Source organism: Balaenoptera acutorostrata, chromosome 3 (assembly GCF_949987535.1).
Source record: "Balaenoptera acutorostrata chromosome 3, mBalAcu1.1, whole genome shotgun sequence".
Classification (NCBI taxonomy): Eukaryota; Metazoa; Chordata; class Mammalia; order Artiodactyla; family Balaenopteridae; genus Balaenoptera; species Balaenoptera acutorostrata.
The window spans coordinates 88616061-88632590 of record NC_080066.1 but is presented as its reverse complement, the minus strand read 5'-3'; the positions used below and the strand labels follow the sequence as shown (position 1 = coordinate 88632590).

General features: G+C 39.4%; 1 protein-coding gene across 1 annotated transcript in view; it reads right to left on the bottom strand.

Moving 5' to 3' along the window:
* FBN1 (fibrillin 1) overlaps positions 1 to 16530 on the bottom strand; it is a 254846-nt gene that overhangs the window by 9203 nt on the left and 229113 nt on the right. The window contains exons 60-62 of the mRNA XM_007170445.3: positions 9105 to 9221; positions 8706 to 8834; positions 7817 to 7936 (exon numbers count right to left, since the gene is read on the bottom strand). Of these exons, the coding sequence (XP_007170507.2) occupies positions 7817 to 7936; positions 8706 to 8834; positions 9105 to 9221 (366 nt within the window). The remainder of the gene's footprint in view (positions 1 to 7816; positions 7937 to 8705; positions 8835 to 9104; positions 9222 to 16530) is intronic.

The following is a 16530-nucleotide window of genomic DNA, read 5'->3' as shown; positions in this document are numbered from 1 at the left end:
TAGACTTTTTGATGATAGTCATTCTGACCGGTGTAAGGTGATACCTCACAGTGGTATTGATTTGCATTTCTTTAATAATTAGCAATGTTGAGCCTCTTTTCATGTGCTGATTGGCCATCTGTATGTCTTCTTTGGAGAAATGACTATTTAGGTTTTCTGTCCACTTTTTGATTGGTTTGCCTGTTTTTTTGATACTGAGTTGTATGAGCTGTTTGTGTATTTTGGATATTAACCCCTTGTAGGTTTCATCATTTGCAAATATTTTCTCCCATTCCATAAGTTGTCTTTTCATTTTGTTGATGGTTTCCTTTGCTGTACAAAAGCTTTTAAGTTTGGTTGGGTACCATTTGTTTATTTTTGCTTTTATTTCTTTTGCTTTGGGAGACTGATCTAAGAAAATATTGCTACGATTTACGTCCAAGAATGTTTTGCCTATGTTCTCTTCTAGGAATTTCATGGTGTCATGTCTTATATTTAGGTCTTTAAGCCATCTTGAGTTTATTTTTGTATATGGTGTGAGGGAGTGTTCTAACTTCACTGATTTACATGCGGCTGTCCAGCTTTCCCAGAACCACTTGCTAAAGAGACTGTCTTTCCTCCATTGTATATTCTTGCTTCCTTTGTTGCAGATTAATTGACTGTAGGTGCGTGGGTTTATTTCTGGGCTCTCTATCTGTTCCATTGATCTATATGTATGTTTTTGTGCCAATACCATGCTGTTTTGATTATTGCAGCTTTGTATTATAGTCTGAATTCTGGAAGGTTTATGCCTGTAGCTTTGTTCTTTTTCCTTGGAATTGCTTTGAAAATTCTGGGTCTTCTGTGGTTCCATATACATTTTGGGATTTTTTTCTAGTTCTGTGAAAAATGTCACAGGAATTTTGATAGGGATGACATTAAATCTATAGATTGCTTTGGGTAGTATGTCCATTTTAACAACATTAATTTTTCCAATCCAAGAGCATAAGATATCTTTCCATTTCTTTGAATCATTTTCAATTTCCTTTATTAATGTTTTATAGTTTTCAGCATATAGGTCTTTCATTTCCTTGGTAAAGTTTATTCCTTGGTATTTCATTTTTTTGATGTGATTTTAAACAGGATTTTTTTTTTTTTACTTTCTCAGATTGTTGGTGTAAGGAAATGGAACAGATTTCTGTATATTAATCTTGTATCCTGCTACCTTGCTGAATTCATTTATTAGTTCCAACAGTTTTTGTCTGGAGTCTTTAGGGTTCTCCATATAGAGTATCATGTCATCTGCAAATAGTGACAGTTTTACCTCTTTGCTTCCAATTTGGATACCTTTTATTTCTTCTCTGATTGTTGTGCCTAGGACTTCCAATACTATGTTGAATAGAAATGGTGAGAGTGGGCATCCTTGTCTTGTTCCAGATTTTAGTGGGAAGGCTTTCAGCTTTTCACCATTTAACATTATATTGGCTGTTGGTTTGTCGTAATGGCTTTTATAATGTTGGGATATGTTCCCTCTATACCCACTTTGGTGAGAGTTTTTATCATGAATGGATGTTGAATTTTATCAAATGCTTCTTCTGTGTCTGTTGAGATGATCATGTGGTTTTTGTCTTTCCTTTTGTTGACGTGGTGCAACACATTGATTTTGCATGTGAGCCACCTTTGTGACCTGGGAATGAATCCAACTTGATCATGGTGTATGATCCTTTTAATGTATTGTTGGATTCAGTTTGCTAATATTTTATTGAGGATTTTTGCATCTATATTCATCAAAGATATTGGCCTGTAATTTACTTTTTGTGTAGTGTCTTTGTCTGGTTTTGGCATCAGGGTGATGGTGGCTTCATATAATGACTTTGGGAGTGTTACCTCCTCTTAAATCTTTTGGAATAGTTTGAGAAGGCTAGGTATAAGTTCTTCTTTGTATGTTTGGTAGAATTCCCCAGTGAAGCAGTCCGGTTCTGTACTTTTGTTTGCAGGGAATTTTTTTCATTACAGATTCTATTTTACTTCTAGTGATTGGTCTGTTCAAATTATCTGTTTCTTCTCGATTCAGTTTTGGCAGGCTGTATGTTTCTAAAAACTTGTCCATTTCTTCTACGTTGTCCAATTTGTTGGCATATAACTGTTCATAGTATTCTCTTATGATTTTTTGTATTTCTATGGTATCAGTTGTTATTTCTCCTCTTTCATTTCTTATTTTATTTGGGTTCTCTCTCTTCTTCTTGGTGAGCCTGGCTAGTGGTTTGTCAATTTGGTTTATCTTTTCAAAAAACTGGTTCTTGGTTTTATTGATCTTTTCTGGTTTTTTAAAAAATCTCTATCTATTCCCTCTCTGATCTTTATTATTTCCTTCTGCTGACTTTAGGTTTTGCTTGTTGTTTTTCTAATTCTTTTAGGTGGTAGGTTAGGTTGTTTGAGATTTTTCTTGTTTCTTGAGGAAGGCCTGTATTGCTGTGAACTTCCCTCTTAAAACTGCTTTTGCTGCATCCCATAGATTGTGTAAGATTGTGTTTCCATTGTTGTTTGTCTCGAGGTATTTTCTGATTCTTTGATTTCATTGTTGACACATTGGGTTTTTTAGTAGCATGTTGTTTAGTCTCCATGTGTTCATTTTTTTCCCCATTTTTCTTTCTGTGGTTGATTTCTCATTTCATACTATTGTGGTCAGAAAAGATAATTGAAATAATTTATATTCTCTTAAAGTTCTTGAGGCTTGTTTTGTAACCTGGGAAGTGGTCTATCCTAGAGAATGTTCCATGTGCGTTTGAAAAGAATGTGTATTCTGGTGTTTTTGTTTTGGATGTAGTGTCCTGTAGATATCAATTAAGTCCAACTGGTCTGTTGTGTCATTTAGGACCTCTGCTGCCTCACTGAGGAAGGATCTGTCCATTGGTGTCAGTAGGGTGTAAAAGTCTCCTACTATCATTGTATTCCTGTCAATTTCTCCCTTTATGTCTGTTAGTATTTGTTTTATATATTTAGGTGCTCCTATATTGGGTGCATGTATTATTGAGTGTAATATCCTCTTCTTGTAGTGATCCCTTTATCATTATATAATGTCCTTCTTTTTCTTTATGGACTTTGTTTTAAAGTCTATTTTGCCTGATATGAGTATTCCTACCCCTGTTTTCTTGTCATTTCCATTTGCATGAAATATCTTTTTCCATCCCCTCACTTTCAACCTGTGTCTTTCTCCCTGAAGTAAGTGTCTTGTAGGCAGCATATTATAGGTTCTTGTTTTTTATCCAATCTGCCACTGTGTCTTTCAATCAGAGCATTTAGTCCATTGACATTTAAAGTAATTATTGAGAGGTATGTACTTATTGTCATTTTAAACCTTGTTCTCCAGTTGATTTTGTGGTTCTTTGTTCATGTCTTCTTTTTTGTTTTTCCTTTTGTGGTTTGATGGTTTTTTAAATATTATGTTTGAGTTTCCTTCTTTTTGGTTTTTGTGAATCTATTTTATGTTTTTAATTTGTGGTCACCCTGGTTTTCAAGTATGTTGACCCATAACTATATCTACTTGCTTTAAACTGAGAGTCATATAAGCTCAAACACATTCTAAACAATCTACATTTTTTTAGTCCCCTCCTCCAAATTTTGTGATTTTGATGTCCTATTTTACATCTTCATGTTTATGCTTTTGCTATTAATTGTAGATATAATCACCTTTACAACAATTTTTTGATGGTTTTTTAATCTATGTACTGGCTTAAGTGATCTTCAGTCCTTTTATATATTTGCCTTTCCTATTGGGATTATCCCTTTCCTATAGATTCTTGCTTTTCTATTTAGAGAAGACCTTTCAATATTTTTTTTTTTTTTCCTGGCTGCACCACATGGCATATGGGAGCTCAGTTCCCTGACCAGGGATAACACCCATGCCCCCTGCAGTGGAAGCGTGGAGTCCAACAACTGGACTGCCAGGGAATTCCCTCCATATTTTTTTTTTTAGGGTAGGTTTAGTATTGCTGAATTCTTTTAGTTTTTGTTTATTTGAGAAATTTTTTCTCTCTCCTTGTATTCTAAATGATAATGTTGCCAAGTGCAGAGTATCTTAGGTTGCAGGTTTTTCCCTTTCAAGACTTTGATTATATCATGACACTCCCTCTGGCCTGCAAAGTTTCTGCAGAGAAATAAGCTGATAGTCTTAACGGGGGTTCCCTTGCAACTGAATCTTTCTCTTGCTGCCTTTAGAATCCTCTCTTTAACTTTTCCCATTTTAATTATGATATGTCTTGGTGTGGGTCTGTTTAGTTGCATCTTGTTTGGGACCCTTTGTGCTTCCTGTACCTGGATATCTGTTTTCTTCTTTAGGTTTGGGAAGTTTTCAGCCATAATTTCTTCAAATACACTTTGGATCCCCTTCCCTCTCTCTTCTCCTTCTGGAACCCCTGTTACATGTAGATTGGCACACTTTGTATTATCCCATAGGCCCCATATGTTGCTTTCATTTTTTTTCACTTTTCTTTCTGTCTGCTGTTCTGATTGGGTGATTTCCATTATTCTGTTTTCCAGATCACTTATTTGTTCTTCTGTGTTATTTAGTGTGCTATTCATTGCTTCTAGATTGGTTTTTATCTCAGCAATTGAGTTGTCTAATTTTGACTGGTTCCCCTTTATAGTTTCTAGTTCATTGTTTAATCTTCATTTCTATTGATAATCTTTATTAATTCTTTAGCATTTTTCTTACCTCCTTATTGAACTTGGCTTTAGTAGACTGGTGAGGTCTATTTCATTATCTGTTCTTTCAGGGGGGTTCTCTTATGCTTTTAACTGGGAATAGTTCCTATGCTTTTTCATTTTACTTAACTGTTTCTCCTAAATTCATAGAGACAGAGAAAGTTATCTACTGTGGTCTTGAAGGGGTGTTTTATGTGGGAGCATCCCTGTGTAGACTGTGTGATTCCAATATTTTTGGTGAGAACGCTATTATTTATGGTATGGATGCCAGCCACGTCTTTCCTCAGAGTGTGCTGGCCACTATTCCTTTGATAGAGGATGTGATTGGTGTTGTGCATCCATAGCCTGCACTGGATGTTGGGTGGGGCCTCCTCTTTGCTCTGTGGCTGTCACAGCCCTGTCAGGGTGGTGTCTGCTCCACAGTTGTTGGAGTAGAAGCCCTGAGGGTCAGGTTTGACCAGGCTCCGTTGCCCTTGAGTGTGTGCTCTGTCCCAAAGGAGGCGACTGCTGAAGCAAGTAAGGCCCGTGTGGTCACAGCAAACCTAAGTGCCACCCATGCAGGTGTCCATGGTTCTGCTGAGGAGCAGCCCAAGGTTGTGTCCCTTTCTGTTGTGTTCATCCCAGACCTAGTGCCAGGCTGTGGTGTGGAGCGGGCTGGTGCTGGAGGCCAGGGTGCTGTGGCTGCGGGAATCGAGGTGGTCGTGCTACTGTCTGGAACCTGGACTGCCTCTGTGACAGGCCACTCTGAGGACCTGCCCACCCCAGATCCGGCTCCAAGCTGTGGGGTGGAATGGGTGGAGATGAGTGCTCTTGCCAGGAAACAGCCTCCGCGTACTCCTTCCCAGGGCCTGTCCACCCAAGTCATGCGTTTCTGTGGCACCGCCTGGTGTGTGTGCTGACAAAATCCACCGTGGCCGGACCCGCCCCTGCCTGAGATTCAGCACTTAGTCACTGCTTATACTGGCAGCCCAGCCCCACATGAGTTTCAGACTGAGAAGTGTGGCAAGGTGGCAGCTGTCAGTGCTGGTCTCTCTCCGCCCTGACTGCTAGCAAGCTGGCACGTGTGCCCCCCTCACAAGCAGAGTCCAGTTCCCTCCATCTGTCCCAGCAGACCTCCCAGCAGGCAAGGAAGCTCCTCGGGGTGAGGGCTGTCCACGTGGACCTTCCCTCCTTCACAGATCGTCCCAGGGGTTCCAGTCGCATCCCGATGCCTTCTTTTTTATTTTATGTTTTTCCACCCTACCCAGCTTCATGGAGATCTTTCCTGCCACTTTGGTCGAATAAGAAGTCTTCTGCCAGTTTCCAGTTGGTTTTCCGTGAGAGTTGCTCCACATGGAGATGTATTTTTTTTTTTTTTTGGCTGCATTGGGTCTTCAGTGCTGTGCACGGGCTTTCTCTAGTTGCGGCGAGCGGGGGCTACTCTTCACTGAGGTGCATGGGCTTCTCATTGTGGTGGCTTCTCTTTCTTGCCAAGCACTGGCTCTAGGCACACGGGCTCAGTAGTTGTGGCACACGGGCTTAGTTGCTCCGCGGCATGTGGGATCTTCCCGGACCAGGGCTCGAACACGTGTCCCCTGCATTGGCAGGCGGATTCTTAACCCCTGAGCCACCCGGGAAGTCCTGTAGATGTATTTTTGATGTGTTTGTGAGGGGATGTGAGCTCCACATCCTCCTATTCTGCCATCTTGATCCTCCCCTCTCTTCCCACTTCCTAATAGACTCATTCTTCCACAAGTCCCAGGCAGGAGATGATCTTCATGGGGCCAAAATAGAATCTCCAGGCAACGAGGGCATGACCTGGCTATCTCTACTATTTCTGGACTGAGTGTAGGAAGAGGAGGGTAAGGCCCAGCAGTGACAGACCTCACCTCTTTTATACTCTTCTCCACAGCTCCAATTTCATTCAAGGGACCTACGTAATAAGGGCAGATAGGCTCATATGCTGGGTATGGAATCAACAAAGCTCATGCCGGAAGTTCTGTGAACAATGTCAGAAACTGGTGATTAAAATCCAAGACCTTCCTGAGCTGATAACAAAGGGCTTTTTATTAAAACCAGACAGCTAATCAGCAAGCTTGTACAGCCTAAACTCTAGCACTGTGGTCATTTTAGCCAACACTACTCACCTCTGCAAAACCGCATCTTGCAAAGAATCAAACCAGATGAGAGAGACACACGTTTGGTAAATGAACACGTACCAAACGTGTCTTCACTTGGAGTCAAGTCAAGCGTCGCAATGTGGAGCAGCCACCCAGGAGGCAGTCGCTCTTTGTTTTTGCTAAGGAGGGCCCTGTACCCAAGAGAGTGGCAGCCAAAACAAACAGGTCACCAGAGCACAAAGCTTGCAGTGCTACTTGCTGAATGAAAAAATAAAACAAGTGAAGGTGACACTAGAAAGGCAGCTCTAAAACATGAAGTTGAGAGCCTTGGGTTCTAGCTCTGGTCCTGCCACCAAAGAACCAATAAAGGACAGACTACCTTTCCTTCCTGGGCTTCTAAGCCTTCATCAGTAAAACAAAGGGCTTGGGCTAGATGGATTGGGGTCCCTCTAAATTTGCAATGTTGGGATTCTCTGATCTGCATTAAGAGTTATTTTCCTATGACACTGTGGAATCAAAAATGACAGCTTCAATTTAATGGGAGAGTCTGGGGGACTCCCTTATTATTCAAAACAAATTAGCAATCCTGAAAAAAAAAATTTTTGTGTTTGCTGCTTGCACTCTGCCCCAAAGATGTATAGCACTCAGTGGAACCACTTCTGAGTCTTCTGGCCAAAAGTTGCTCATAATAGCCTCTGGCTGGCTCATAAACTACAGTCAGAAGCAGGATTTTGTTGGCCTCTAAGGTGAAGAGAACTCCATGTGGGCTGATGACTAGCAATGAAGCAGGAGAGCAAGGGGATATTGGGAGTCAAGGAATTCTGGGGACATTTCATTTCAAATGCCCTCAAAATACCCTTTATCATTATTATTTTTTTTCTTAGTTTGCTACTTTGCAAAGGCTGTGACTTCCTTCTGGATTCAACAGGTACGGACAATTTGAAATGACTATTTGTTGCTTCAATGACAAGTTGAAACTTTTTAGAAAGAAAGCAGTTTTCTGACTCATGGGAGCTGATAGCAGTTCATCTTGTGAACAAGGGAAAACTACTTGCCAACACACTGGTTCCATTGGTAGTGCTGGAGATAGCCCTGGGGGCAGCTGCACCTGTAGCCCCCGATGATGTTCTGGCAGCCATGCTGGCAGCGATGGTTCCCTTCGCACTCGTCCACATCTGAAAAAGAAGGCAGAGTCGCCTTTAAGTCACATCAGTGCTTGTCTCAGAGGTGTTCTCTGAAGCAACATTTATATGCATATGGAAGTGAAAGGCAATTTCATCAGAAATCTGATCCTTAAAAAATTATTCTACCACCAAAAACTTCAAGAATATCTACTCTGGAGCTTTTGATAAGTCCAAGGAAAAAAAACATTCATATATCCCTGGTAAAGTCCACAAATAAAAATGATGAAGAAACTAACGCAAGGCACAAGAGCACTCTATGAGACAGCTGTGTAAATTATTTATATTTCCTTATTTGTGCCAGAATTAGAAACCAAAATGTCAGTACAAAAACAAAATCCTAAAAACTACAAGTAAAACATTTAATCATATATTAGCAGAAGAGCTAGTCCTCATATATTTAATCCACATTGAGGGAATCCTTCTAAGACTCTGGATCCAGTGACTAGAAAATTAGTCAAATTCAGGAATCTGGCTACTTTTCTTGACTGGGTCATTCCCTATTCGACTAAATTAACAACTGAGCAGAAAAAGCCTTGTTATATTCGGGAGAAGCATGTGTTACGGACACAATCAAGCATGAGACAAAAGATGGATCTCTAAGATATGGGACCCGTGCAGACTAGAGAAAACGTTTCCCGTCTTCAGCTGGCTATCTCCCCTGTGCTCAGCTCTGATGCCTCCTAGAGGATGACGACGTAGGTGTTTATAGGCAACCTCCACAAGGACCGGCCAGCTGGATCAAGCTAAGGGCTCTACTCACCTTCACAGCTGGCACCGCTGTGATCAAGTGAGAATCCCCGCTGGCATTCACAGGTGAAGCTTCCAGGAGTATTCTGGCAAATGCCCTTAGACCCACACAGGTTGATGTCAGAGGTGCATTCATTGTTATCTGTAAGAAGCAGTGGGGGAAAGGAGAGGGTGAAGCTTCCCCGGAGCTGTCTTTGTGTTGTTTGAAAGAAAGAAAGAAGGGTGATTTGCTCAGAAAAGGCCAATAGCTTTTCACATACACGCATGCACACACACACACACATAGACACACATACATGTACTCACATATTTTTTTGAGTTTTATCTTCTTATTCCAACAGCAGAAGTGCTCGAAAACAATCCCTTAGAGGAATAGCTGCACTCCAGATAGGATTTTTCCCCTCCCACTTACCAATGCAGGCAGTATGGTGTTGGGTAAATCCAGGAGGACATTTACATGTGAAGCTGCCAATGGTGTTAACACACAGGAACTGGCAGTTGTGCTGCTTAGTTGCACACTCATCAAGATCTATAAGAAAATGCAAGATGGGCATTGGAATTGAGCTGAAGCCCAGGTACCTAGAAGCTGCCCTAGGGAGCAGCTCTTGAGTTTTCTTTTCTACATCTCAAATGACCTGGTCAGAAGAGAGCCACAGCAAATGGCTAGGAGAAATCCAGGAGATAAGGGTTTGAAAGATAAAGTATGGTTTCAATTCAGACCAAAAATGCATTTCTTTGGGGATCCAAGAAAAACTCATTCCCTTTAGTTATAGGAATGCAGAAATTTCTCAGCAAAGAAATGTCCAATAAATTATAAAATTTAAATGAATTACAAAATGAAATAAAAGATTAAGGATTCTCAAAAATTTCCAAAGCACTGAAAAGATCTATTCAAGTTAAAATATAAAAAGAAATGTTGGTCTTCCCTGGTGGCACAGTGGTTAAGAATCTGCTTGCCAATGCAGGGGACATGGGTTCGAGCCCTGGCCCGGGAAGATCCCACATGCAACGGAGCAACTAAGCCTGTGCACCACAACTACTGAAGCCCATGAGCCACAACTACTGAGCCCACAAGTCACAACTACTGAAGCCCGTGCGCCTAGAGCGTGTGCTCCACAACAAGAGAAGCCACCACAATGAGAAGCCTGCGCACCGCAACAAAGAGTAGCCCCCGCTCACCGCAACTAGAGAAAGCCCGCGTGCAGCAATGAAGACCCAACACAGCCAAAAATAAATAAATTAATTAATTAAAAAAGAAATGTTGAGGGTGGAAATGAATTTCTCGGCTTGGTTCTTTCCTGTTTGCTGTTTTTAATCTTCTCAAATGAGCTGGTCAACCAGGTCAAACCAAACCAAACTAACTTTTTTTTTAGATTCTCCTTTGGATAAAACAAAATTGAGTAATCAGGAAGGAAACAAAGGAAAGAAAAAAAAATCATTCTGATAAGCTAATAGCATTTTTTAAAAGACTGCCTACAGTATTTATCCAACATTATTTTCCACTTCTCAATAAAATCCTCCGCTTTGACCAGGCCTCTTTCCTCACTGCCAGAGCTTGTGGCTCTTTCTGAACTCCATAGCTATTTTAAACCTTCAAGAGATACAAAGTGTGTTCCAGCTTTTAGTTGAATTTTAATCAAAAAAAAAAAAAAGAAACTGCCGAGAATTTAGGAATCTATCGGCCTACCTTCCTTCCTGCCTGTCTCTCTGCCTCCCTCCCTCCCTCCCTCCCTCCCTTGTGATCTTCTTTTATCACTGTATACAGAGCTGTGCTTGGAGCTGCAAATCAGTGCCAGTTCCTGGCTAGACTAATATCTGGAGTGGACCTGAACTAAAGAACTGCCCATATTTCTCCCAGTGTTGACATCTCTTAAAAAGGAGCCAATCCTGTGCTCTTTCCATTGCTGGGGAGTTGCTGTTTCTGCTTTTCTGGTTTCTGCATGATTGGCAGCTGTATGTCTCCTGCCAGCAGGTGGCCTCCCTTCTCTATGACCCCAGGGGACTTGCTAGAGCACCATCACACGGTTACTGAAGCTTACCTGCAAACAGGTGAGGGGGACAATTCAGTGATTTTTAAAAAAATTTTATTTCATATTGGGGTATAGTTGATTAACAATGTTGTGTTACTTTCAGGTGTACAGCAGAGTGATTCAGTTATACATATACATGTATCCTTTTTCAAATTCTTTTCCCATTTAAGTTATTGTGGAATATTGAACAGAGTTCCCTGTGCTATAGAGTAAGTCCTTGTTGGTTGTCTATTTTAAATACAGTAGTGTATATATATCAATCCCAAACTCCTAATCTGTCCCTCCCACCCACCTTTCCCCTTTGGTAACCATAAGTTTGTTTTCTAAGTTTGTCTGTTTCTGTTTTGTAAATAAGTTCATTTGTATGATTTTTTTTTAGATTCCACATATAAGCAATATCATATTGCTTATATTGATAAGCAATTGATCATATTGAAATATTTGTCTTTTTCTGTCTGACTTACTTCACTTAGTATGATAATCTCCAGGTCTATCCATGTTGCAGCAAATGGCATTATTTCATTCTTGTTAATGGCTAAGTAATATTTCATTGTATATATGTACCACATCTTCTTTATCCATTCCTCTATTGATGGACATTTAGTTGTTTCTGTGTCTTGGCTATTGTAAATAGCGTTGCAATGAACATTGGGGTGCATGTATCCTTTTGAACCATGGTTTTCTCCAGATAAAACCATGGTTCAAAAGGAACCATGGTTCATATGGTAGCTCTATTTTTAGTTTTTTAAGGAACCTCCATACTGTTCTCCATTATGGCTCTACCAATTTACATTCTCACCAACAGTGTAGGAGGGTTACTTTTCTCCACACCCTCTCCAGCATTTACTATTTGTAGACTCTTTGATGATGGCCATTCTGACTGGTGTGAGATGATATCTCACTGTAGTTTTGATTTGCATTTCTCTAATAATTAGTGATGTTGAGCATCTTTTCATGTGCCTCTTGGCAATCTGTGCGGCCAAGGGGCACACTTCTCCATTTCTCTTTGGAGAAATGTCTATTTAGATATTTTGTCCATATTTTGATTGGGTAGTTTGTTTGTTTGTTTGATACAGAGCTGCATGAGGTGTTTGTAGATTTTGGAGATTAATCCCCTGTTGGTTGCATCATTTGCAAATATTTTCTCCCATTCTGTGGGTTGTCTTTTCGTTTTGTTTATGGTTTTTCCTTTGCTGTGCAAGAGCTTTTGAGTTTAATTAGGTCCCGTTTGTTTATTTTTATTTTTATTTCCATTACTCTAGGAGACGGATTGAAAAAGATGTTGTTTCAATTTATGTCAAAGTGTTCTGCCTATGGTTTCCTTTAAGAGTTAAGGTATCAAGTCTTACGTTTAGGTGTTTAATCCATTTTGAGTTTATTTTTGTGTATGGTGTTCAAGACTGTTCTAATTTCATTCTTTTACATGTAGCTGTCCAGTTTTCCAGGTACCATTTATTGAAGAGACTGTCTTTTCTCCATTGTATAGCCTTGCCTCCTTTATCATAGATTAATTGACCATCGGTGCATGGGTTTATTTCTGGGCTTTCTATCCTGTTCCATTGATCTATAGTTCTGTTTTTGTGCCAGTACATACTGTTTTGATGACTGTAGCATTGTAGTATAGTCTGAAGTGAGACTATACTTGATTCCTCCTGATTCCTCCAGCTCCGTTTTTCTTTCCCAAGATTGCTTTGTCTATTTGGGATCTTTTGTGTATCCATACAAATGTTAAAATATTTTGTTGTAGTTGTGTGAAAAAATGCCATTGGTAATTTGATAGGGATTGCATTGAATATGTAGATTGCTTTGGGTAGTACAGTCATTTTGACAATATTGATTCTTCCAATCCAAGAACATGGTATATCTTTCCATCTGTGTGTGTCATCTTCGATTTCTTTCATCAGTGTCTTTTAGTTTTCGGAGTATGGTTCTTTTGCCTCTTTAGGTAGGTTTATTCCTGGGTGTATTATTCTTTTTTTTTTTTTTTTTTTTTTTTTTTTTTTTTTTTTTATAAATTTATTTATTTATTTATTTTTGGCTGTGTTGGGTCTTCGTTTCTGTGCGAGGGCTTTCTCTAGTTGTGGCAAGCGGGGGCCACTCTTCATCGCGGTGCGCAGGCATCTCACTATCGCGGCCTCTCTTGTTGCGGAGCACAGGCTCCAGACGCGCAGGCTCAGTAGTTGTGGCTCACGGGCCCAGTTGCTCCGCGGCATGTGGGATCCTCCCAGACCAGGGCTCGAACCCGTGTCCCCTGCATTGGCAGGCAGATTCTCAACCACTGCGCCACCAGGGAAGCCCTGTATTATTCTTTTTGATGAGATGATAAATGGGATTGTTTCTTTTATTTCTCTTTCTGATCTTTTGTTGTTGATGTATAGAAATGCAACAGATTTCTGTGTATTAATTTTGTATCCTGCAACATTAACAAATTCACTGATGTGCTCTAGTAGTTTTCTGGTAGCATCTTTAGGATTTTCTATGTATAGCATCATGTCATCTGCAAACAGTGACAGTTTTACTTTTTTTCCAATTTGGATTCCTTTTATTTCTTTTTTTCCTCTGATTGTTATGGCTAGGACTTCCACAACTATGTTGAATAGAAGTGGCGAGAGTGGACATTCTTGTTTTGTTCCTAATCTTAGAGGAAATGCTTTTAGCTTTTCACCATTGAATATGATGTTAGCTGTAGGTTTGTCATATATGGGCTTTATTATGTTGAGGTATGTTCCCTCTATGCCCAATTCCTGGAGAGTTCTTTTTTTTTTTTTAATCATAAATGGGTTTTGAATTTTGTCAAAAGATTTTTATGCAAATCTATTGAGATGATTATATGGTTTTTATTCTTCAATTTGTTGATGTAGTCTATCACACTGATTGATTTGCAGATATGGAAAAATCCTTGCATCCCTGGGATAAATCCCACTTGATCATGGTGTATGATCCTTTTAATGTATTGTTGGATTTGGTTTGCTAGTATTTTGTTAAGGATGTTTACATCTAAGTTCATCAATGATATTGGCCTGTAATTTTCTTTTTTGGAGGTATCTTTGGTTTTGGTGTCAGGGTGATGGTGGCCTCATAGAATGAGTTTGGGAGTGTTCCTCTGCAATTTTTTTCTAACAGTTGCAGAAGGCTAGGTGTTAACTCTTCTCTAAATGTTTGATAGAATTTGCCTGTGAAGCCATTTGGTCCTGAACTTTTGTTTGTTGGGGTTTTTTAAATCAGTTTCAATTTCAGTACTTTTGATTGGTCTGTTCATATTTTCTGTTTCTTCCTGGTTCTGTTTTTGGAGATTGTACCTTTCTAAGAATTTGTCTGTTTCTTCTAGGTTGTCCATTTTATTGGCATACAGTTGCTTGTAGCAGTCTCTTATGATCCTTTGTATTTCTGTGGTGTCAGTTGTAACTTCTCCTTTTTCATTTCTAGTTTTATTGATTTGAGCCCTCTCCCTTTTTTTTCTTGATGAGTCTGGCTAAAGGTTTATCAATTTTGTCTTTTCAAAGAACCAGCTTTTAGTTTCATTGATCTTTTCTATTGTTTTCTTCATCTCTATTTCATTAATTTCTGCTCTGATCTTTTTGATTTCTTTCCTTCTACTAACTTTGGGTTTTGTTTGTTCTTCTTTCTCTAGTTGAGTTAGGTGTAAGGTTAGGTTGTTTACTTGAGATTTTTCTTGTTTCCTGAGGTAAGATTGTATTGCTATAAACTTCCCTCTTAGAAATGCTTTTGCTGCGTCCTGTAGGTGTTGGATTGTCGTATTTTCATTTTCATTCGTCTCTAGATATTTTTTGATTTCCTCTTTTATTTCTTCAATGATCCATTGGCTGTTCAGTAGCATATTGTTAAATATTTATTTGGGTGTGCCGCGTCTTAGTTGTGGCACATGGGATCTTTGTTGCTACTTGTGGGATCGTTTAGTTGTGGCATGCAGGATCTTTAGTTGCACCATGTGGGATCTAGTTCCCTGACCAGGGATTGAACCTGGGCCCCCTGCATTGGGAGTGCAGAGTCTTAGCCACTGGACTACCGGGAAAGTCCCTAGTAGCATATTGTTTAGCCTCCACATTCTTTTAGTTGATTTCTAATCTCATAGTGTTGTGGTTGGCAAAGATGCTTTACATGACTTCAATTTTCTTAAATTTACTAAGGCTCACTTTGTGGCCCACCTTGTGATCTATCCTGGAGAATGTTCCATGTGCACTTGAGAAGAATGTGTATTCTGTTGCTTTCAGATGAAATGCTCTGTAGCTATCAATTAAGTCCATCTGGTCTAATGTGTCATTTAAGACCTATGTTTCCTTATTGATTTCCTGTCTGGATTATCTCTCCATTGATGAAAATGGGGTGTTAAAGTCCCCCACTAGTATTGTGTTACTGTCAATTTCTCCTTTTATGGCTGTAAGTATTTGCCTTATATACTGAGGTGCTCCTATGTTGGGTGCATATATATTTACAATTGTTATATCTTCTTTGATTGATCCCTTGATCATTATGTAGTGTCCTCCTTTGTCTTTGTCTCTTGTAACAGTCTTTATTTTAAAGTGTATCTTGTCTGATATGAGTACTACTACCAGCTTTCTTTTGATTTCCATTTGCATGGAATACCTTTTCCAACCCCTCACTTTCAGTCTGTATGTGTCCCTAGATATGAAGTGGGTGTCTTGTGGACAGCATATATACAGGTCTTGTTTTTCTATCCATTCAGCCAGTTTATGTCTTTCAGTTGGAGAATTTAATCCATTTACACTTAAGGGTAATTATCAATATGTATGTTCTTATTGCTGTTTTAAAAATTGTTTTTTCTTTGTTTTTGAGGGTCTTTTCTCTTCCCTTCCTTTTTTGTTCTCTTGGATTCCTCTTTCTTTTTTGTGTATCTATTGCAGATTTTCAGTTTGTGGTTACCATGAGGTTTTGATATAGCAGTCTATATATAAACAAGATTGTTTTAAGTTGCTGGTCTTTTAATTTCAAATGCATTTCCAATATCCTGCATTTGTACTCTCCTCGTCTCACCATTGCTCGTTTTGATATCCTATTTGGGTGTAGGTGATTTCCTACCTTTACTGTATGTTTGCCTTTACCAGTGAGCTTTTCCATTCATAATTTTCTTGTTTCTAGTTGTGGCCTTTTCTTTTCAGCCTAGAGAAGTTCCTTTTGCATTTTTTGCAAAGCTGGTTTGGTGGTGCTGAATTCTCTTAACTTTTGCTTGTCTGTAAAGCTTCTGATTTCTCTGAATCTGAATGACAGGCTTGCTGGGTAGAGTATTCTTAGTTGTAGGTTTTTCCCTTTCATCACTTTAAATATATTGTGCCCTTCTGGCCTGCAGAGTTTATGCTGAGAAATTAGCTGAGAGTTTCCTTGTATGTTGTTTCTTTTCTCTTCTTGCTTTTAATATTTTTCTTTGTGTTTAATTTTTGTCAGTTTGATTACTATGTGTCTCGGTGTGTTCCTCCTTGGGTTTATCCTGCCTGGGACTCTCTGTGCTTCCTGGACTTGGGTGACTGTTTCCTCTCCCATGTTAGGGAAGTTTTCAGCTATTTATCTCCTCAAATATTTTCTCAGGTCCTTTCTCTCTCTTTTCTCCTTCTGGAACACCTATAATGTGAATGTTGGTGCATTTAATGTTGTCCCAGAGGTCTCTAAGACTGTCTTCATTTCTTTTCATTCTTTTTTCTTTATTGTGTTCCATGGCAGTGATTTCCACCATTCTGTCTTCCAGGTCACTTATCCGTTCTTCTGCCTCAGTTATTCTGCTATTGATCCCTTCTAGTGTATTTTTTATTTCAGTTATTGTATTGTTCATCTCTG